This window comes from Drosophila innubila, assembly GCF_004354385.1.
Source record: "Drosophila innubila isolate TH190305 chromosome 3L unlocalized genomic scaffold, UK_Dinn_1.0 0_D_3L, whole genome shotgun sequence".
NCBI classification, from domain to species: domain Eukaryota; kingdom Metazoa; phylum Arthropoda; class Insecta; order Diptera; family Drosophilidae; genus Drosophila; species Drosophila innubila.
The window spans coordinates 7,308,749-7,333,121 of record NW_022995376.1 but is presented as its reverse complement, the minus strand read 5'-3'; the positions used below and the strand labels follow the sequence as shown (position 1 = coordinate 7,333,121).

The following is a 24,373-nucleotide window of genomic DNA, read 5'->3' as shown; positions in this document are numbered from 1 at the left end:
CTAAAGGGGTAAAGCAGGGGGGTTGGAGGTGGGTTGAGGGGTGGAAAAGCGTCTGGGAAAGCGTGATCAAATAAATTATCGCCATGTGCTGCAGCTGTCAGTGTCAAAAGATCTTTTCAGCATATACGTTTGACAATTTGCCAACGTGCTTGACAACATGCGCTTAAATTTATGGCCATATCTTTTTGGACCACAATCCGTGTGAGGGGGCTAACGGGGGGTGGGGTCGTAGGCTCCAATATGACATTGCATATTGCTCCAAATTGGTCATTGGCGAACCCAACCCACAAAAAAACTGGACAAACGTCTGGCATGACAGCGCAATGCAAAATTACAACAAATTACAAAAACTAACAAATTGCATTCTGGCAGCAACAACAACGATTCCTGACATCGATTCTGCTGACACATCGAACTTTAAGTCCAAGTTAAAGTTCTAATTTTATGTTCATTCCATCTACAAATGATGTTTTTATTCTTGAGAGCATTTAAAGTGCGCTTGGTTTCTCAATTTCGGATAGAACTCAATTAGTCATCAGTAATTGCTCGACCAGAGCGAATGAATTCTGGGAAATAATTAAGGAAATTTGGTTCAATTATTTTGTAAATGTGCAATATGATAGTAAGTAACAGATCTGAGAGAGATTATCATAAAGTATCAGTGAATTCAGTGAGCTTTCTTTGAGTTCTTAAAGTTACAAAGCACATTTAAAAGTCAACATGTATTCAGTCATACCCTAGAGGTAAAAACAATGTGAAATTAATTATATTAGTGAGCGCAACTAGTAAATACCCTTCATTAAAATTTGAGATGACAAAGTAAAAAACAGATAAATTAAGTTGTGAAGAAAAACTAAAATTATTAATAATGTATCTTTTGTAATTTTTTTTTCACATTAATAATTTATCTGTTTTTTTTTGTCATCTCACAAGAAATTGTGAAACTGTTATTTTGTAATTTCTAAAACAGAACTAGCAGTGGCTTTTTTTTTTTCGAATTACGTATATAATGTTGACTTTAAGCATACCCGACTTTCACGTCTAAATGGTTACCAGGTATTATATTTAGAGATCTTTAAGATTATTTGTGTAGAGTGTTTCTTGTTTTTTCACAGATTCAATTCGATTGCCACTTAAGAGTTGTCTTTTTTGGTCGCATTTGGTCAGTTGCTTCCTCTGTTCAGGTCGGAGGGAGTGAAGATCTGAAGATCTCATCAAATGGCTGTCAAATTAACTAAACACACGCATTGATGAGGGCAGCCCACACAAAATGCAAATGAATTGTTATCAGTTAATTGTTTGAGCCAGTTTTCTCTCTATCTCTCTCTGTCTCCCTTTCTTTGCAGTTACTCTTTCTCACTTTTGCTGCCCTCTGTTTCCATTGTGTGCTATCAGCTTTTATGCTTTATTTGATTACATCTGCCGCGTGGGTGTCCGAATTGGAGTCGCCACTCAACAAGTGGCTGCTAATAGCCCAATAAATGCTGATACTTGTTGCTGTGTTGCACCTTTTGTGAGTGCTGTTAACCAAGCTGCCAAATGTCTTGGCACATCATGAGATTTATGAGCTGGTCGACAATCTGGGCAACCAGTTTGTGAGAAGCAAACGCAAATCCTTTTGACATATGCAACATGATAAGGTGGTGGGAGCGGGAAGGGGTCAGGCAGGTAGCGCTTATGGTGACAGCTTGCTGCAATGGTCGCTGCTTGTTGCCTCTTGGCTTGGCTGCCACAATTGGGCAAGGGCACGCAAACAAGTTCTTTTACACTGTGGCACATCTCTGTGAAAGATCTGGGATCTGGGATCTGGGATGGCCTAGCCAAGCGCAAATATTTAACTTAACAACTCGCCAAGAACTGCAGAAACCAGGGCCATAAAAAGCATAAACCGCAGCAACAAACAACAACAACAACAACAAAACTACAACATATACTTCTACTTCTACTATTTGCCACAAGCGGGGGCGCAACGTCAAACAACCAAAAACAGAAGAAGAGACTAAAAAAAAAAAAAACAGCTGCAACATCAGCAACAAGCTCAGTTGCAGTTGCAGTTGCAATGTTTCCACTTCCCAGTTCGCAGTTCGTCTCATTTGTCTCATCGAACACAAAGAAAGCGAACTTGTTCTACGAAACGAAGCTAAACCGATCGTCGCAACACGATCATCAACTGGACTTGGACTTTCGGTTTCGGAATCGGTTTCGTTTCACTTCGTTGTCGATCTTCGGTTATTCGCTTATTTCGGCTTGTAACGTTTAGTTCGTCTCGGGACTTCTAAGCGATCAGTTGGTTTAGCTCCGCCGTGGCCAAATATCTTCGCATAGATCAAATATCACTCAATATCTCGTATGCGTGATCAGTGATCGTTCGATTTTATTTCTTTCAATTTCAACAATTTGTTTGCAATCTTTTTGTTTGGCATACGGAAGCAGCTAAAGCGCCTTTTAATCTTTAAGAAATGTTTATAAAAAAATAAATTAATAAAAGCAGCTCTCATATTCGCGTATATAATTTATGAAGGCAACAAAAGCAAATGCCGCGTATCTGTTAAATGTCAGCGTGAAGAATATATTCCCAATTTATTGTTTTGTGATTGCATATTTGACATAATTGCTTGTGCATTGATTTATTTCTCGACCCGAAATCGTTTTTACGTCTTTATCTTCTGATTATCTTGCGATAATCCAGGCAGAGATTGGCCAATTGGTTTCAAACAACGCGTAAGTTAAATGCTAATTTTTATGTTAATTATAATTAACTGTAAGTAATTATTTATGTATTGAATGTATGCCAACTGACGTGTGACACTTCCTAGTGAGTGTCGCATGAGTTGATTCAATGAGTACATTCATCTTGCTCAAAATCGCATATGAAACGGTGGACAACGCATTTGCATGTGCTAATCTTGTTACGGTCTTGACTTGATATACTCTACACTACAGTTGAGGTATTTACAACAAGAAGAAACAACAAATATCTTAGAGTTTCTCTGGGTTGATATAAAACCCAGGGATCTTAAGCAAGATCATATGATAAATGAAAATTTTATTGACAATTGTTAGTAATGACTGACCTTTGTCATCATATTTGCATAAACAATTTAATTATATTATATCTATGAGGCGCTTAAAAAAATAATATAAGCAAGCGTGTTGAAAAAAAAGAGTTATGCTTAGGCATTTCAATTCTTTATAGCCCCGATCAAGAATATATTTATTTTATACTATTATTAAAAAAAAAAGATCCACATTTGCTGTAAATAAGAAGTAACTACTCCTAAGTTCGCTTTACTTTAATTTCTCCAAAACATTTATATAAAATCCTTTTAATATAAATATATAATATATTAGAAAAAAATTAAAATAATCATAAAAAATATTTGAAATATTTAACTTTTCAATTTAGGCCTCTATTATGAAAGTATTACATGAACATTTTTTAATAAATATCTTATAAAGTAATTATTCGATTGGGATAGTTTTCTTGTTAAAGTTGAATGCAATAGATCAACATATTTATAGCCATAATTAAATAGTTATATAGTTCGATTCAGGAATTGCCTTTATTTTTTATAGTAGTAGTCTCTCCAATTTCGCAAAACTCGAGTGTCATCAAATTGTTAATGACGTGTGAGGAAATGATTGAATGAAACATATCCAATAGTTTCCCGTTTCCACAGAATGACGTTTGATATATGTCTACAAAATATATATATTTTTCATTAAAACTCGTATGTAGATAGAATTGTAACATTGTCACGATCGTTCTAAATAGATCGTGCCTATTTTTTAGAATCGCAAATTGAAATAACAATAAAAATATTATTTTTATGATTTGCGCAAATTACAAAGTTATGTATGTATGTGTGTGTGTGTATCGTAAATTATGCTTTTGGTTAAAGCGCATGTTATGTTCGCTGGGACTGCAGCACGAGCCATAATTCTCAATATTTCTTGTTGTTTATTCAGTTTGTCTTGTTTTCATCTGTTGTTTTTCTCTGTTTTTTCAGTTTTTCTGTGTTTCTGTTTTTCTAATTAACCAAAGTCATTTGCATGAATAACGCAGCTAACGGTAAAATGGGAGTTTATGTCTTTTGTCTGTTACAGAGTCTGACCCAGAGAGTCAGACAACAAAGACTCGGACTCGAGCTCAGACTCGGACTCGGACTGCGGGCTATGCGTGGGCGTGTATCCACGCCCCTTTTACAGCTGCAATGCAATTAGCAAAAGACTTGGCCAAGGCAGCGTCTACAAAATACTTGAAACAACCTGGTTATACACTTGCTAAGGGTATTATGATTTCGTTGCGAAATGTGTAATGCATTAAGGAAGTCATTTGATCCTTGATCAGCTTAAAAAGTTGAGTCGATGGAGGAATTTGTCCGACTATTTGTCCACTTCCCTAAGTTTAAAAGCTAAATAGCATAAATTTATGTAGTGTACTAATTCGCTTAAAAAATGTAGCTTGATTGAAAACTTGAATTTTTTCATTAATTTCAAATTTCAAAATCAGCGAAATAAATTGAATTCATGTAGCTATAATATAATTAATATATGGGAATATCGTGTAAGAGTATTTAATCTTCCATATACCCAAAAATTTACTACTCTTATTTCATTTTTTTTTCAACTTTTTCCCATTTTAAAACTCTTTTTTTTTGCAATTGTTATTCAACTGGACTTTTGAAGTTGAAGTTGAACTTGTTGAGTTGAGTTGAAGTCGAGATGTTTTGCTTTTTTTTTGGTCTTGCTTATTTATTGATGTTGTTGATTTTTTTTACTTTTTTTTGATGTTTTTGTAGTTGTGGTGCCAAAATGTCAAACTGTCCGGCTTGTGGCATGTTGCGCATAGTTTTCTTTTGACTTTGAGAAAACACAAGGCGCAAGACTTGAAACACATTCCTTTAATTGGATTGAAAGTAAAGTGTAAACAAATAGCAAGCCCCTTCTTTCCTCTCTGCCGGCCAATATAAGCAGCCAGTTTGTTGATCTTGCAGAAAACAATAAAAAAAAACCACACAATTCAATACAAAAAGTGTAAAATTAAAAATACAAATTCAAACGTCAAAGTAAACGAGATACAAAACACGCTCAATGAATTTGCATAAAATGAATAAGAAATAAAAGAAATTTTAAATATTTTAATTAAATATTTATGCTGGTCACTAAACAAATTGTTGGCAATGAAATAAATGTTGTAACTGGGGCAGCTCAACTCCCCCTTCCTCCCTTATTGTCATGCCTTTAATGTGAACGTGAGAAAGCTGACAAAATGTTGTCAGAAGACAATAACAACAACAACAAGGTTGAGTAATATGCAGCCAGACCATAAGGCACATATTTGATGATCTGTCAGATAAGATATTCCTGACGATCCGCTGCTGTTTGAACGGGTTATTGAACTCGCCGCAAACCAAAATGAGTTCAATTGAGTTTTCCAATTGAAAAACGAAACAATTTCGTTGCTTTTCCAGTGGCTTGGATGGGTGTTGGGTGGTCAACCCCCTTCCACTCCAGCTCCCTGATAGGTGAGTGAATGAATTGTAATGATGGAACCATTTGAAGAGATCTAAAACATTTAACAGTTCATCTTTGTTTGGCGGCTCATTTAAAGCGCCGAAATAAACGTCTGAAATAAACGAAATTTTTGAAAATACCAAAATACTGAATTCCCAATTTGTTGTGCGTAAGTTGCCAAACAATTTTTGTTGTTGGTTGTTAGTTGTTGGCAGGCGGCGTTAAGCTCTTAGTTTATCTCTTTATAAGAACTTGAGGCGCGCCGTGTTGCGAGCATGTTAAAAAGAGTTGTTGTAGTTGTTGTTGTTGTTGCTGTTGCTGCGATTACACAAAACATAAATAAAAACGCAGCTGTTTGAATTGCACAAAATATATAAAGAGGCAAAAGGCTGTGCCTGTATTTTGAAGTCGGAAAAAAAAAACTCTGAGGGAAAGGCAGCCAAGCATTTAATTAACATTTAAATGGACACGCTGAGGAGCTGTTACTTTAAATTACGGCAACCAAATGATGAAAAATGCCCAAACACCAACACTTAAACACACCTACTTTGTGTGCGTGTGTGTGTGAATGTGTGTGTAAACAGGTTGAACACTCGCTAAACTGTCTGTTCAAATCGCTGCATAAAAGTCTAATATAATGCCCACAATAATTAAGCAATTGCCATAAGTTTTTGCAGTACTTTTTAGTCAATTCTTCTGGCTTCTTTGGTCTACCCCCTCTTTGCACCTCTCTCTGTTTACCAACTCAAATGATTAATGAAGAAATGCAAAAGTTTTATTAATAAAATGACTGCGGCGCGTTCCCGGAACATTTCACAGCAGTTCCCAAATGTACAGACTCTGGGGACTGTCATAGAAATACAACTATGTGTATCTATATGCAGAGAATAGTAGCTACAGTGAACACACGCTTTCGTGTACAGGAAGTGTTAAGAAATGTGGAGTGTTCTTATTAAAATAATGCTGAAAACATGTTTCGTAGATTAATTTAATTATTTTGAGGTTTGCTATATAAAAACTATATTATTTTCATTAGGTTTATTTATATATTAATCGAATCTATTATAAATATGACAAGTCTAACTATATTAGCTGTAATATGCTAAAATTTGATGAAGATCGCTTAACTATATCAATAAAATACAGTAGGCAAAATCAGTTCAATATTGAATAGTCTTACTTTTAACAGGATCAGCGTATAACTAATACTGATCAAGAATATTAAGAACATATAAGACTTACTGCAATTATTTTAGCAATTCTAATATACGAGCATGTAGCATAAAACCGATATTTATTATACTTTTTTAAGAAAATTTTCCACAATTCATTTAAAAAATCCATGCTCTCTTTTATTCATCAATGATTTTTTAATTAAAATGCGCCTTTTAAATTTCAATTAAAATTAAATATTAAATTTTTAAGTATTCCTTATTGAGTCTCCACTGTCGTTGTGTATTTTGTCTTATGTGGTTATATGTACTTATAGCTATATCTCGTCTGCTTCTCGCATCTCTTGTGATTCATTGGCCATAGCTCATGTCTGGGTCAGCCACATTCACACACACACACACACACACAACCATGGACACCCACAGCTTCTGTTGTCTGCATTTGTATGTGTGAGTGTGTGTGTGTCAGTTTGACAAAAATAAAGTTGACATTTTCATGTTGACGCTAAGAAACTGAGAAACTGAGACTGCGGCTGCTTCTGTTGTCGAACTGGGAGCCATGGAGTATTTAGCCTGTGATTTATGTGCTGGGAAAACAAATCAATAACATTTAACACACACTAATTTCCTCATTCCCACATTAAGAAAAGTTTTTTAAAAAAAATGGGAAATTTATTGATAAATTCCAGCTAAAGCTGCCACCGTTCTCAGGTATATTTTGTGATTTAAAAATTGAATGCTATGCCTAAAATGTTGGCTATTAATCAGAAATATATTAAAATATTAGCCAAATGCGCCTTTTGGTTTAAGCCGTCAGTTTTCAGTTGCCTGTTGCCTGTGGGTTGGCTATAAGCACAAAAAAAAGTGGCTTGGCTTTTGATTTATCTTTGCGCTGACCATTTTTGGCAAGGGGCAAGGTCAAGGCGAATGAGTTTGTTGTCAACGCGGCTTTGAACTTAGATTTCGCTTAGATTTCAATGGAAACGGTATCAAAAATATATATGTTGTTGTTTTGATTTTGTATATATATTTTTATTTTTTGGTTTCTTTTTTGTGTCTGCAGTTTTGATTAAGAGGCGCCCCGAAAAACCTTTTTTTTTGCATTTCGTGGAAACAGCGCTGAAGTTATGACAACTGAGCTGTGGTCTGCCTTCTGACATTGGCCGAACATTTGGCAGACTGATAGACAGTCGGACAGACAGTCGGACAGACAGTCGGTCAGTTGAACAGACGGGCAGTCAAGCCTTTTTTGGGGTTTCACTTACTAAGCGGCTTAAAGGCCGCACCTGATGACTTCAATTCGCGCCGCTTCCTTAAACCAAGTTCCATTGCAACATCTCTTGCTTGCCACTCTCTTTTCATTTTTATTTCATATTAATTTCTGTGGCTCTTTTTTAATTAGCATCAGCAATTGGTAATCGCTTTGAGCGTTTTCCATTCCATTTTTTTTTGTTGTCAGTTTTTCAATTATTTTGTAATTGGAGCAACGAGAAGAGCAACACATGTTAGGCCAACTTTTAAGTTTTAATGAGCAGCTCCATAAATTCCATTTGATGGCAGTCTCAGGCAATGAATATTAATAAGCTCACTGAGCAATTGCACTTATTGCGTTGCCTCCGAATTGGGGGATGGGACAGGAAGGGGGCGGGGGTGGAACGTGTTGACAAATGATGTTTCAACTGCGTGAAATTTTGATAAATATCAAAAATTAAATATATATGCTTTAAAGCACAAACAAAGCACACTTCCGGTTTTGGGTTCACTTCATTTCAGGTCAGTTTTCTTGTTGATTTTTGTTTTACGTGTATTTTATTTTTTTTTGGCAGCTGCCGGTTCAGTTAACTGTTAACGCGTTACGTTTGTTGTTTTATTTTATGAAATTTCATTTTATGATTTATCCAACAAGAGCAACAACGTCATGTATTACAAATTGCCTTTGTTCCTCACTCTCTGGGAATACAAGTATGTGAAGTGCTGCCACTCGACCATGAAAATGAATTGTGGCCCCAGGTTCGGAACTTTTCGTTGTTCTTTATTATGCTTACATTCATTCATATATGAATGCCCTTTAGAGTAATTCTATTTTAAATGTCGATCATATGTTGGGCATTAAGTATATCTTTAGGTTTTTTATTAATTATCATTACCATTACCATTTATATTCAATTTTTTGTTTGTCATTTCATTGTGCTTTCTATTGTTGTTTTCATTAATATTTTCATTACTTTTTACCTAGATATTGCTTATGTTTACCTTTGATCATATATTAATTTTTTAGCAATATCTGTCTCAATTTTTGGCTACATTTCTGTTTTGATTAATATTACTCATGTCGTTATTATTTGATTAATGTTAGATACAGTTTTCATTTTCCATTGTCGACACAGGTACCAATACTGTTTTCATTATTGTTTTCATTAGTGTTTTCATTACAGTTTTCATTACAATTCTCATTACTGTTTTCATTGCAGTTTTCATTACTGTTTTCATGACTGTTTTAATACTATTTTCATCACTGTTTTAATTACTGTTTTCATTAGTGTTTTCATTACTGTTTTCATTACAACTTTCATTACAATTTTCATTACTGTTTTCATTGCAGTTTTCATTATTTTTTTCTGCACTCATACACAACACATTTTCAAGCAATCTGTCTAGATTCCTTCTGTCTAAAACAAACCCAACTTCAAGTGCTTAAAATAACACTCAACGAACGTTCCATTGAAGTTCCACTTTAGCCATTCATTTTCATATTATTTTTTCCACCTCCAACTCATACCTTTAAATTATACGAGTACACACTGAGGGCTGAGTCTGATATCTGTGGTCTGTGGTCTGGGGGCCTGTTGATGGACAGGTCGGCGCTGGGAGACAAAGGAATTGTTAATGAGCGAGAGGACATTGGGTACGGACAGATTTCGTCAGAGACTTTTGATCCGTGTTGTTGCTTACATTAAGCGAGGCGTGCAAAGTGACTAGGAATTTGAATGAGTTTACGGATCGATGGATCGCTCTGTACTGAAAGTGAATGTTGAATGGCAATGTGTATGAGCACTTGATTCGTCACTTAATAAAGATATTCCTGTTCTCTGTTCTTTAACTCTTTGCAGTTCAATTTCGAGTGCATGATAATGCAGTACAGTCCAATGATCAGCTTTGTGTTGTTGCTGTGCTGTACAGTGTTGCTGCTGGCCACAGCGACAGCGACAACAGCAACAGGTAGCCACAACAACAACAACAATACACGTTTGCATAGCCATCGAATACATCGACAGCATCGTCATCATGTTGGCTCACATAAGTTGCAACATCTGCACCACAGTGTCAAGTCTGAGGTGGAGCTGTTGCCGGGTGTGACAATGACACCACCGCGTGGCACGGACACGGCAACAACGCGTCTGCGTCGCCTGCACCACGCACACAATCCCTACAACAAGGTGTCGACACGTCGCCTCCATCAGCATCAGCATCAGCATCCACATCAACATCAGGGCGCAGCCGCCGCACGACCCACCGAATGGGACTACAACACATACAACATCTATACAAATACCTTTGGACCACCGCCACCACCGCTGCCACCGCATGCTGGCAAGGGTGAGGACAACACACAGGATGTGGAGTTCATTGGGGTCACGGGTCGTGGGCGTGGCTATGAGTATGTGCCACCAATAACCACCGCTGCACCACCGCCAAATCTCAATCGTCGTGCCAGCTCGCCACATTTGGGATTGGGCACAGTGCCACCGCTGGTGCCAGCTAGACGTGGCTACAGCTACACCACAACGGCGCCCAGCACCACCGCCAGCAGCACCACCAGCAGCAGCACCACCGAGGATCCCTACGAGACGAACACAATCAGTCGCAATTATCCCACAGATGCCAAGGAGATGGAGCGGTAAGTTGATATAACTAAGGTATTTCTGCGTACATTGGGGCGTATGCGTGATTTGTTTTATTTTTGTATTTTTCTCTCTCCGTCTGGGCGTGTCCAATTGCATTTATCAGCTGGGCAAGAGTCAAGGCTATGGCAGCCATAAATTGCCCCAAAGCTGTCGCCGCTAGTTTACCTTTGCAGCATCTTATCTTATCGCTCATAAATTATTTAAATATTATGACACGCCAGCTGAAGCTTCAGTTTCAATGTCACTGCAAGACAACAGTTCCAACAGATCCAACAAATTCAACAGCTTCAAGTGATTCAACTAACCCAACAGCTTGCATCGGACGCCACTAATTTCCAGCTACCTTCTGTGATTGTCCCTAATTAGAGCTTAACACGCGATTTATATTCTGGCGTGTCACGAAAATAAATTATAAAAAAACATCAGATCAGATCACCAAAAAAGAAGTACCCCAATAATATTTGAATGTGGAAAATATTTAAATTATTATTGCATACATTTCATTAGTTTTGTTTTTTAAAAAGTATTTTGGTTTCCGATATTGCACTTGATAGTATTCAAAATATTTTTCTAAAGCTTTTACTTAAAAATATAGAAAATGTACAAGATTTAACATTTCGAAAGTATTTTGCGTATGGAATTTATTTTGAGCTGGTGAACTTAAGTCTGATAAAGTGAAAACTATAATTTTTAAGTAATAAACAATTCAACTAAATAGGCCTGTATATATTTTATTATATAAGTTTAATTATCTAGTATTTTATCATAACTTTTCGTGGTTCGACTTGGTCACACTATATAAAAAATAATCCTGGAGCATTGAACGAAAAACAAAATGAGAAAATATTATTAAAGCAACAAAATAACTTTAAACAAATTAAAAATGAAAAGATATATGAGAAATTTCAAAAATGAGACAACGTTAATCAGTATTATGATTAGTTAGTATTTTATTTATATAGTCCAAAATGTTATTTATATTTAAAAAAAATACTAAAGAATTAGAAAAGCTAAAATCAACTGCGAAAAACCTTTAGTTAACTTCACTTAAGCAAGTTATCTATTTCGAGTCACGCGTTCATCTCTAATTGAACTGTTGGTTTCTCTCTCTTCGTATCTCTGTACCATCTCTAATTGAAGTGTGAGCTTGGTATTGGTATTATTAGCTCCAAGGCTAAGTGCAGTGCGCGACTTGTTTAGTTTTTCAATTGTTGTGTCAATTGCAGCAAATCAATGCGCACTTGTTGCAGCTCCTTAAATGTAACTACAAGTATAACGCAATTGTACAAAGCCACGATCTGGCTAAGATTGTGTTATGGCATTGAATTGCCAGCTAAAGTGTTGTTGTCATTGTTGTTGTAGCTGTTGTTGCTGCTGCTGTCTGCATGGTCATTTTAAGGTAATGAACTTTAACGAGTTTTCAATTGGCAGTGTTGATGTTTTCTAATTGGAATTAATGTGCGTCTACTTAAGGGCAAAGACATGCCAACGCACACGCACACACTCACACACACACGATGCAGCAACAACAACAACAACAATGCAGCTTAACAATCAGCATCAAATAGCAATTGGCAAAGCGACAACGCGGCGTATGCGCAATCTGAAAACTGATGCTTCAGCTGAGCTGTGGAAGGTGTTGCTCTGCTTGGCAACGGCTTGTTGCAATTTAGCTGCTAGTTATGACACATTTTGATTAATGTGGCAGCAACAACAACAACGGAAACTGCCAAAAAACCGCCAGGAGGCAAACGTAGCACTCGCATCATCAGTCATAAATTGCTATTGCCGCACAGTGGTTCCACATGCATGTGGCATGTGTTCTACAAACCTGTTTTACATAACTTGCCGCATTTGGTGGCATATGCGTTGCACTGTGCACTGTAGTTACTGAAAAAAAAAAATAATAATAAAATAGTTATCGTTGCCTTGCCTCTATTTCTATTTATTTAAGCACTGCACGTGCAGCAGGCAGTTGCAGTGTTGCAAGTTGCTCGTTGCGCGTTGCTCGTTGCAATAATGGATATGGAAATGACTGCTCATATTATGGTCCATGGTTAGATTCACACGCCTCATGCCGTCATTTTTTTTTTTTGCCACTTTGCAACGTGCAACGTGAAACGTTTCAATTGCATTTGCCGCCGGCTGTAACTCGGTGTTAATCAGCGTCAAATATTCGCCGATTTGCAGATACTATAAAATATATATAAAGTTGCCCCCCACCCCTTCCCCCCTCTCTCTCTCTCTCTCTCTCTCTCTCTCTCACTCAAATAACAACAGCTGTTTGCTTGTCTGCTGCCAGTTGCTTCTGTTGATGATTTTAATTTATGTTGTTGCAGTTGCAGTTGCTGTGGCAGCTGACAATTGATGGATGTCTGTATTTGGCGCACGCTTTGATGGAAGATTTGACTGTGGCGCCGATTGCGTCACAGTGCAACATGTATTAATTGTGGGTCTTGCCACAAGGTGTTTACTTTTTCGGGGATCTATCGAAAGGCCACATGCCACAGCCGGGCAATCTTTTAATCTAAGACCCATAAGTAGTGGAAAACAAAGCAGGGCCTTGACTTCAATCGCAGCTACAAGCAACTGCAACCATAAACATACAACGACAACAATTGGCAAAAATACTTAAATCAAATGAGACAACAATGCGAAAAAAAATAAAAAATAAAAATAAAAAAGAGTTATGTGCACTTTATGCAACATTGTGACCCTCTAACATTGCCACAAACTGAGGCACAGCTGAGTTGCAAAGTTGTTGCAGTTGGCCGCCTGCAAATTGCTTGTCAACAATCGAAGGCGGGCAACTTGCCCCAACTCGTTGCCTGCACAATAATTACGAGGCACACACAGGCTTCGACTTGAGCTCAGCTCGAGTGAATGAATGATTTGATATGCTGCGCTTGGAAAAACTGCACTTAGAATGCGGCCTGCGAAAATTCGTTAACATTTTGCACCGTGAAGCATTATGCTTCATGGGGCACGCCTACACGTGCCACAGCACCACAGTCTGTGCTGCCTTATCTTAAGTCCAAGTCATGCCATCAGTCGGGGCTATCAAGGGTAAAACCTTGGCCCAGGCAACAGCAACAGCATCAACATTAACCACAGCAACAGCAACAGCAGCAGCAGCAGCAGCAACTTCATCTTTAATGAGTTTTTCCTTAGAGTCGTTGAGAAAATAGACTTTACTGTGGGTGCTTAACTATATGGCGAACACGTGCAACAACACACAATTGCAACACACACACAAAATGACATACAAAATGCAGCTTAATTTAAACAAAAGACTGAATTGAATGATAAAACTAAATGAGGATAAGAGGTTTTATTTTGGTATGTTATTGTTGAAGTAAACGGTAAAAAAAAATCTTGAAAATATATTTTTCTAAAGAAGTATAATGTTTTGAAATTTCAAAACAATTAATTTAGACAAAAAACTAATCTTTTATGCATAATTGCAAAAAAGAAAAATCGAAACATAGTTAGATAAATATATTTAGTTATGGGAATTTGAAATCTGAAGAGATTTATTTTTTAGTCCAAAACATATTAGAATCATCAATATTCTTATTCAAACTTTCTAAGTAAAAAATTATTTTAACAACAAGGTGGGATTAAAAAAAATAAATTAAAATGCACAACACTATTTAAAATTAAATAAATCAATGTTTTTTGTTATAATCAAAGGGGAAAAAATTGAGAAAATCCTTTCATCTTTCAAAATGAATGGTTAGGCTTTGTTTTTTAAAATACTTCGCTTAAAATTAATTTAGTCTCAAGAAAGTCTAGCTACATTGAATTTTGAAAAAACCGCCATCTTTAGGAATTCCGAAACTATATTTTTTTAAATAATCATTACAAAATTTTCGCATATAATCCATAAAAATTCAAGTAATTTATCACTTTGGATTTTCGTAATACCTTTCAAAGTGAAACTTTTCAAAACGGAAACCATAAACACGTTGTAGAGTTTCATAAGGTAATTAATTCCAGTTTTGGAAATGGAATTCGGAACGGTTAACTGTTTTTAAGCAAACGTTGACTTAATCGGGCAAGTGTTAGCCTACAAAGTCAGACAAAGATCAATGCAATTAGTGTGTGTTTGGTTTTTTTATATGGTTAGAATTGAGTAAGTCACACACAATCGAGACAGGCGGACAAATGGACAGAGGGACAGTCATACAGTCAGATACACATGACACTCTGTCTCTCAGACATTCACAAAGCAGCAGCAGCAGCAACGAGAACAACAACAACAATGACAACAACTACAACAACGACACTGTAATTTGCAAATCACGCAGCTTCGCATCTCAAGTTGAAAATTGGGTTAATGCAATGCTGCCAGGCCCAGGCTCGAGCCAGAGACAGTCAGACAGTCAGACAGACAGACAGCTGGGCAGACATATTACTTGTAAACTTGTCCGTTGAGACCCCGCAGTGGGTGTGGCGGGGTGTGCGGGGGTTGCTTTGTCTTGCAGGCATAACACGAGTACAAAAGACAACAAAACTGTGCGCCTGCGCGCCACACACGACCACAAACACAACACACAAACACGAATACAAACACGAGCAACTTGCAACAACATGACGCACAAAATTCCATATAACATGCACCACACCAACAGAGATAAGGATTGAGAGACAGAGACAGAGACGGAGACAGAGACAGAGACAAAGACGGAGAACGAGACACGGCATGCAACATTTGGTTTACTTAATTATGTTGCAATTGGATACCATAGGATGACGACTGCATTTGCAGCTGGAAAGTCAAACGCTGGCGCTACACTGATAAAAATAATGTTCAAAAGACTTGGTTAACGTCACAAAACTATGAATTTTGGTCTAAAAATTGCGTCGAGATCATAAAATTTGTAAATAAGGAATACACATCTTGATTAAGAAAACATTTCAAATAAAACAACGTTCTATTATAGGAATAAAAGTTCTTTAAATTTAAGTTATAAAAAAAAAATTGGACGAATTTTAAACCTATAATTTTTAATTTTTGTTTTTTATTTTATATATAAATTTGATTGTGGCTTGATCATTTTAAAAATTTGATTTTACTCTTTTTTTTACTTGTAACGGAGTGGGACTCGAACCCTTGCTTGCTTTCAACTGAAGCGGCGACTCTAACCAGAGCACCACGGTACTATTATTGTCTTCAAATAAAATATGACATATTTATAATTTCAGTTTTTTTAATCTTGCATTAAGAACTACGATTTTTTATTTTTAGTACTAGCAATAAGGTCCTAAAATGGTTTTATCTTAAAAACAAAATATTTAATATGAATGTTTTTGATTTTAGAAGTTGATCTTTTTTTTCAGTGTAAAGATGGGCAGCAAGGGGAAACGGAAAGAGAAGGCAACGTGTCAACAAAAACAATAACTTCATCGTTAGTGGAGCAAAGTTGCCGCTTTCAAATTTTTGATAGCGTTACTCGCAGTGGCAAGTTACACACAACCGTTTTTTTTTTTATTTTCACGCGATTTTCGATTTCAATCTTCACAGCGAGTCACAAATAACAGCCGAAAATATGTTAATTTGATGAAAATTTGTGTGCAGCTTTTGTTAGCAGTTTCCATAGAAAAATGGAAATCGTGCACGTCTCCATACTCCATTTGGACTTGGCTGTTGATCTGGGTCTGGGTCTTGGTCTTGGTCTGGGTCTGGGTCTGAGTTTCTGCCGCTTCTGCATTGCTCACTAATCGGATTTTCGGCCACGGCTCGACACGGCTGTTGTTTAAACAAGTTTGGGGCATTAATCATGCTTTACACCAGTCTCACACTCTACACTCCACACAATAAACAACAACAACAACAACGACTCGGGTTGCAAGACAGGGCCGCATTAGTAGGGCGCAACGCATTGACAGGCCCATGGCAAGAGATCGCTTATCGGCCCCGATTATGTTGTATGTTGGTTGGTATGGAAAATGTGCTTGAGACTCTTACGGGTTACTGAACCCCACTTTGGGCCCTCTTTGGCTTATTGGTGCCCACTTCCTTAGCATATAATCAGGCCCAACTTCAGTTTCAACTCCACCTTCGAAACTCCAACACACCTTACATTAACTGCAATGCGTTTGCCGCTTGCGGCACTTGATCTTCCCTCTCTCAGTCAGTTTTCATTGGTGAGACAGTCAGTCTGACAAGCGGCGAATGCGACTACAATTTTCATTTCACTTTTCGCCAGTGGAAAGAAGAAAAGTCTCTTGTGCGATTTTTATTGCATAATCTGCGAGCAAGACAAATTTACGGCCAAATTAGAACTGACTCAATGCGGTTAGACAGATCCGTGACTGGCGGTTTCTTTACACTGAACTCGTTAGAGTATCGACGGGTATACGAATTTAGCAAGAAAAACAGATTTTCTTAACGAACTGTAACAATTAAGTTACATGTCTAATAGTATTAATATTTTCTCACTAAATCATTTATAAAGTTCTATTGAAAAGTTTATTTGTAAAATAGAAAATTAATATGGTCGAAAAATTAGGATTTAAAATAATATTGAAAATAGTAATTTCAAAATGTTGATAAAAAATTTGAATATTATTATGATAACACCGTAAATAATAGTTTTAAAAATTACTAAAGATTGAAAAATATATTAAAAAAATTTAAATTATTTAAATATATGTAGATGCATAAGGACTTAAAAATTATATTATTATTTAAAAAAAAAATTAATTTGTAATGAATAAATTTGTAATGAAAATGAAAATAGTCGATTTATAATGAAAATAAAGATAATAACAGAATAATATATTAAGAATACAAGTAATAAAATATACAAAAAAAATATAGATAATTCTACGAATAATAACAAGCATATGTAAGTTAACACTTATATTGATATAGAGAATGATAAATGTCAATTTTATTAACTCAGTTCCATTTCTATAACTTTCTCTCTATACTCTTAGACAGCTAGAAGAGAAGTAGAGTATGCACAAGTCGACTGTATACATATATGTACGTTAAGCAACTCCTGCTGCCTGAGTGCTGTAATAATTCTTGAGTACAAAAAAAAAAAAGAGAAATAAAGAAGAAATAAAACTAAAAGCGGCAAATGTGGCTGCACTTGCCTGGAATGGACATGGCTGAAATATTATTAGAAATTCTGATGCAGTGCGTCGTCGTCTTCTTGGTCGTCTTCTTGGTCGTCTTCTTGTCTTCCTTGTGGTCACAGGGGCGTTTGCATTTTACGCTAAGTAAAAAGCCAAATAAAGCGGCAGGCTAGGCAATTGCAACTGCAACAGAGACTCCGACTCCGACTAAGACTGCGACTGCGACTGCGACTAGTCAGCTGAGCAGGCACCAGGAAGCATGTCTAAAAATGCAATGTAGTCGCAGTTGTTCTTCGACTTCTTGTTCTTCTTCCTCTTCTTCATCTGCTTGATGTCGTGGTTGTTGCTCTTGCTCTTGTCGTGGTTGTCATCGTGTTACTGTTAAGGGGTAGTGGGAGTTGCAGTTGCAGTTGCAAATGCCTAATGATGCATTTTGGCCTGGCCTGCTCTTTCCTTTCCTATCCAGACCATGGCAGCTGCAATTCCATTCTGTTGGCCAGGCCAATTTAGATTCTAATTTCATGTAACAAATCAGATTAGTTGACCAGTTCACAACCACAATTGGTGAGTACAGTTAGCCAAAGATTGGCCTTAACTTTACTCTCTAAAATCATTTGCTTTGCTTTTCCTTAACTTCGTTTTTGTCTTGACCTTAAACGTTTTCACCATTTTAACATACATTCGCATATGCATATTGAGCACAGCTATAAACAATATTTGTATTTTTTATTATATTTCTGCTGCAGTTTTTCGTTTTGGGTTTAGCCAAAGCTAAAGCCCAAAGTTAAAGCCAAAGCTAAAGCGGTTTATAGCTGTTAAGTGTCGCCAACTTTTGTTGCCTATATTTTAACTGCATTTTAAATGCGTTTTCGCTGCAGTTGTAAACATTGACAAAAAACATTTATATAAACCGGTTACCGTTGCTGATTGTGAGAAAATGACCCCCGAGTGGGGCTAGTTTCCAGAAACAGCTCATAAAAATGATTTAACTATAGCTCAAGTCGCACGATATACTCGAATTCATACTGTATTCAGTCATTTAATCGAACCCATTCACTTGCCAAAGCTGCCCTATTGTTCAGATTCTATAGACTTAAGCTTGCATAAATATACTTATTATAGTCTTCACAAAAGAAAATTAACTTGAGCAACGATTCTCTCAACTTCAATAACAATAAAGATATTTCATATAAAACTACAGTATAAACAAAGGGCTTTGTAAACTTGAATTTGTTACGTTTAATTAATTTTTTGAAGTTTATTTTACCAGCTCAGGAATTATTGGTACATGTTTTATGTTGTGCAAAGCAACAACATATTTAAATATAATTATGAAATTAATTATGAATTTTTATTTTTTAAAAAGAGTATTCAAATATTGAATTTGTTAGCTAATAGTATTTATAATAATTTAAAAAAATAATAAGCCATAATGCACAGCTTTTATCACAGTTTTTTGATACTAAAAAGATTTTTACATTTTTATACAAATAGTTTAATTAGCTTCTTGAACAAAATTTGATAACTTTTTTATTGCATTCAGTTTGAAAAACAATATTAAAAACCTAAATAAATAAATGCTTGGAGCCAGCAACAACAACAAGTAAATTTATACAATAAACTTATCTAAAGGTATTCAGAAATTTAGAAAAATTGATAAAAATTTTAATTTGAATTAAAAACATACAAAGTTGTAGGTTGCTTGTGTTTTGAGTCTATAAATATGTTCAGTCATTTATTAAGCCAACTCGCTGCAGTCCATTAAATAAACGCCCACACACACACACACATATACACACTCAAGCTGGGGGTCAACTTTTGGCCTGCAGTCTGGACTGATGTTGAGTCAGAAACAGAGGCTCAGAGTGGCTCATCAATTTCCGTTTGGCGTTCAATAAAAATAAATCGTAAATCAATAAACCGCACTTAAAGTTCAGACCCAAAACCTGGCCCATGTTCGGCATGTCTGTCCCGCTGTCCAGCTGTCTGTTCGTCTGTCTGTTTGCAGAAGGAAAGCAAAGGCAAAGCTTATGGAGACTGCACTTCTTATAAAATTTAACAGTTTTAAATTATTTTGATTAATTGCCCAGCATGCAGTACAATTTCATGTGAAATACATTTTGATTGATGTTTTTATAATTTTTTAAAAAAATGTATAATGTCCCAAGTTTCGCCTCGTTTAATGCCTTATATAAAAGTACAACAATATACAATGTACCATATATAACGGCAGCTGTTAAAGATTTTATTTTGCTTGAGTTTCGATGCAGGGTCAGAGCGTGAAGCTGCAGCTGAAGCCACAGGTGTTCAGTGTGCGTTTAACAATTAAAAATTCAAATTTAATTTTAGTCTAAACGTTTCTAAACAAAGGCATTTTATACAGACACAGACACAGACACATGTGTGTTTTTGGCTGCCCTGCAGGCGGTCTCCGGATGAGACGGACTGGACATGGAAGCTGCCAAAGATTTATGCCGTCAGCGGAATGGGAACGCGAATTGGAATGAGTATGAGTCTGTGTATGAGAATGAACATTTCATGTTGCACATTGTTGGCACAGTTTCTTCTTTTTATTCTCTCAAAAGAAAAACTTCCGTATTTTGTTGTTTGTTGTTGTTGTTGTTGTTGCTGGTGCTGCTGGCGCCCTTAATGCTGAGAACACTCTGGACACAGTGTTGCATAAATAACGTGAGAATTATGGTACAAGAGGCAGTCCAGTTAAGGCAGCCTGCCATATGCATAAATATGCATGCGCTGCAATAAAGAAATTGCTTAAATGTTCCAAGCTCTCTCAGGACCGTTGCAACGGTGCCACTTTGGCCACTGACTTGCCCCTTTTCTTGCCCCTTTTTCTTACGTCTCTTTCTTATACTTATTAGCCTGGCCAAGTCACAAATTTGGTAAGCAACGGTACAGGCAGGCAGCGTCACCAGTTTCAGCTCCAAGCGGTAGTCAACAGTCAGTCAGTTAGTCAGTCAGTCAGTCCGTCTGTCAGTCTGTCATTCACTCAGTCAGTCAGTTAGCCACTGACCACGTCATGCGCCTGCAATTGTTTGGCTTTGGCCCGCATTGCCAATTACGACACCAGTGAACCAAACTCCTCCTGCTCCTCCTCCCATCCTGCTCCTGCTACTGCTCCCACCACTCCTGGCCAATATTGAACTCGCGCTACTTGCAATTTATGGATGCGCGCTCGGACAGTTTTGCTGCTTTTATTGTTTTGCGCTTTTTGGCAGTTCGAAAAATCGACAAAGCAAAAAGGAATTTCAAAAACTGCTTATTATCAGCATTTATGTGTGTTTGCGGCTGCTGCTTGCGGCCAAAGGTCTTTTGCGGTCTTACAATGTGTTTACAGTTTTGAGTTAACAGTTTGACAGTCACTGTCATATGTTTATATCTGCCATAAATATTCGTATTATTAAATTTTATAACGTTAGAGTTAGGATATAAATTACACTTTAACAGTCACTGTAATTTTAACGTATTAAGCTTTATTACGTATACGACATGTTTAACCAATAAATAGAAATACATATTATGAATTTATGAGAAGACTTTAAGATATTTATTTCCTAGACTGGGCTACAAACCAAAACTTAATTTAAAAATTGTTAAAAAGCTAGTTACTTGGATACCCTACATACTTATGGAAAATTTGAATATATCTTTATTAAACCACCTATTTGGGTATTTTTAGATTTTTTCTCCTAAGGCTTATGATTTTAAAAAATTAATATTATTTTTTTTTTTAAACTGCTCTTTATCCGTGTTATACTTCCCAAACTTTCAAGCTGACTTTTCTCGGCGAATAGAAAACCGTTTCAAATAGTTTTCATCGCTGATTTGAACAACCTCTCGTGACGTGTTGACTGCAAGTTGTACAATTTGATGTCGGTCTTGGGACACTTGTGACAATTGTCCAGCTTGGAGGCGACAGATGCAACACAGTCTGCTGGGCGCTGGCCAACCTGTTGTCCAGTCTTTATTATGACAGTAATTGGCTGTCATTCAGTCTGACAGTCTGGCCAGCTGGAAAAGTCAGTTTCAGTTTCATTTTCAGTTGCCGTTGCTGTTGCAGTTGCTGTTTCAATTTCACTTTTGCCGTTGCTCTTTCTGATGCGTTGATTGTGGGTCGTTAAAATTGTGCTGATCTCATCCCTCTCTTCCCTCTCTTGCTCTCACACAGACGACACATTTGCGTGCAACAGCGTACGATCACGATGCCGGTGAAGACAACGGAGGTGTATACGCGACCCACCTGGAAACACATAAGCACACCCTGTCAGCCGCCCACGCATGCCGGACAGATGTGCACGCGAGTCCAGTTGGTCCACGAGCAGGCCTACCGGGATGTCATCAAGCATAAGCCGGCACAGCAGATGTCCTACGACTGCTGCTCAGGCTGGAGCCGGGAGACGCCACACTCGGATGCGTGCATGAAACGTAAGTATCATATGCAAGCAGGAACTTAACATAACAGTTATGGAGTCAAAATTCTAATTTTATAAACTCCTGGTGCCCAAATTGCCAGTCCAAGGTTTTCCAGACTTCAAACTTGCATAACTTTGTTAAAACTGAACCGATTTTCAAACGGAATGTCACTTTGACCATTATTTTGTATTTACATTGATTCTGCATTTAAAAATAATTATTTTTAAGCAAAAAAATATTTTTCAAATTTTGTCGATAAACATCATGTACTCCCCCCTTTGCTATTTTGGAAAAAAAATTTTTTTCAAAATTTTAAATCTTGAGTTTTCACTTTTATTGAACTCCAAGTGCGCCAATTAGTATAAAACGACACTTTAAATTGAATTCTGAGAAGTTTCATTTTCTTGTAAAAAATCATGTCGAAATCAAGAAAAAATTTGACTTGTAAAGTTGCCAGTCCAAGTATTTACCAGACTTCAAACTTGCATAACTTTGTTAAAACTGAACCGATTTTCAAACGGAATGTCACTTTGATCATTATTTTGTATTTAGATTGATTCTGCATTTAAAAATAATTATTTTTAAGCAAAAAATTATTTTTCGAATTTTGTCGATAAACATCATGTACTCCCCCCTTTGCTATTTTGGAAAAAAAATTTTTTTCAAAATTTTAAATCTTGAGTTTTCACTTTTATTGAACTCCTGGTGCCCCAATTAGTATAAAACGACACTTTAAATTGAATTCTGAGAGGTTTCATTTTCTTGTAAAAAATCATGTCGAAATCAAGAAAAAATTTGACTTGTAAAGTTGCCAGTCCAAGTATTTACCAGACTTCAAATTTGCATAACTTTGTCAAAACTAATCCGATTTTCATGCGAATTGTCAATTTGGTCATTATTTGGTCTCTAAATTAATAATATATAAATAAAAATTTTATTAAAAAAAATTTTTTTTTTGTCTTCTGTCCTACAACATTATTTGACTTGTAAAGTTGCCAGTAGATTAATTGTAGTTACTTAATAAATATCTCTTTCCTCAGCTATTTGCACCACGCGCTGTCATAATGGTGGCAACTGCACGGCGCCCCAAACCTGCAGCTGTCCATCGGGATTTACGGGCCGGTATTGCGAACAGGATGTCAACGAATGCGAGATGGAGAAACCCTGCGATCAGCAATGTGTGAATACTCCAGGCTCCTACTTCTGTCGCTGTCGACACGGCTTTATATTGCAGGCGGATCAGCAGAGTTGCCGCAAGACTTCCTCCCATGTGGATGATGCATTTGAGGCGCGAGATCTGGAGAATGATATTGATGATACGGATGCAGAGGTTGCCACGCGACTGCAGAAGATCGAACGCTCGCTGGCCAATGAGCGAGTGCACACCAATGAGTTGCAGAAGTCCTTACAGGCCACTTACAGCGTGGTGGACACCTTAAAAAGCAGGCTGAGCACACTGGTATGTCAGAGTTTCTCTTTATTGAACTAACTATATAATTTTCCATTTTTCCTGCAGGAGAAGCAAACGCAGGATGTGAGTCGCATTCAGACGAATCTCTACAAAACAGAATCACGCACTAACAAGCTGGAAGGCATGTTGAATCTGCTGATGAAATGTCGAAATGGCCCAAATGCCAACTGTCCCTAGAATCTAGACGGAAAATTTGTGCCAGCGCCAACACAGAACTGCATTTTAACGCTAGCAATTAAAAGTTTAGTTAATTTAAACGTATCCATTTTCTGATTGTGTAACTGTAGCTGCTCCTGCTTGTAAGCCATTCCCGAACGCAAGTGCCTCCGTAGTTTCTAAATGCAATATATGTTACAATTTATAAGTTCATTTAGTACTTAAGCGAACGTGTCATAAATTTATGTATTAAAACCGAATGCTCTAGTTTTTAAGACCACATTTTGCTATTGACGTGTATGTGTCTAGTATTTGCATGTATTTGTATATAATATATATGAGAAAATAGCGCACCAATAAATACATTTTTGTATTCGCCACATTTTGAATTTCAAACGAGCTACGAGCCAATTTTAACAGTTTGGTACTGCCAGCTGACAGCAACTCTGAGTAAGTTGGCAGCGCTAGAAAGCAGTCACGTTAAGATAACAGTGGGTGTGTGCTGTTAAATGTGTACGGTGCTGACAACTTTTTAGAGGAAAAATAGCTGTATCTGGCTTGAAACCATCTAACTTCGTTTTTGGGGTCCCTTTTGCACTATTTAGAACAAATATTAATAGCAGAGCATAGCT

At 36.8% G+C, this 24,373-nt stretch overlaps 1 protein-coding gene across 1 annotated transcript; it reads left to right on the top strand.

Annotated features, from left to right (window-relative positions):
* Positions 1–2,265: 2,265 nt before the first annotated feature.
* LOC117787421 (protein HEG homolog 1) lies at positions 2,266–24,121 on the top strand. The gene is made up of 5 exons (XM_034625940.1): positions 2,266–2,721; positions 9,800–10,587; positions 21,870–22,126; positions 23,155–23,573; positions 23,631–24,121. The coding sequence occupies exons 2-5, from the start codon at positions 9,815–9,817 to the stop codon at positions 23,760–23,762; spliced, it is 1,581 nt and encodes a 526-aa protein (XP_034481831.1). The 5' UTR covers positions 2,266–2,721; positions 9,800–9,814; the 3' UTR covers positions 23,763–24,121.
* The last annotated feature ends 252 nt before the right edge of the window (positions 24,122–24,373 follow it).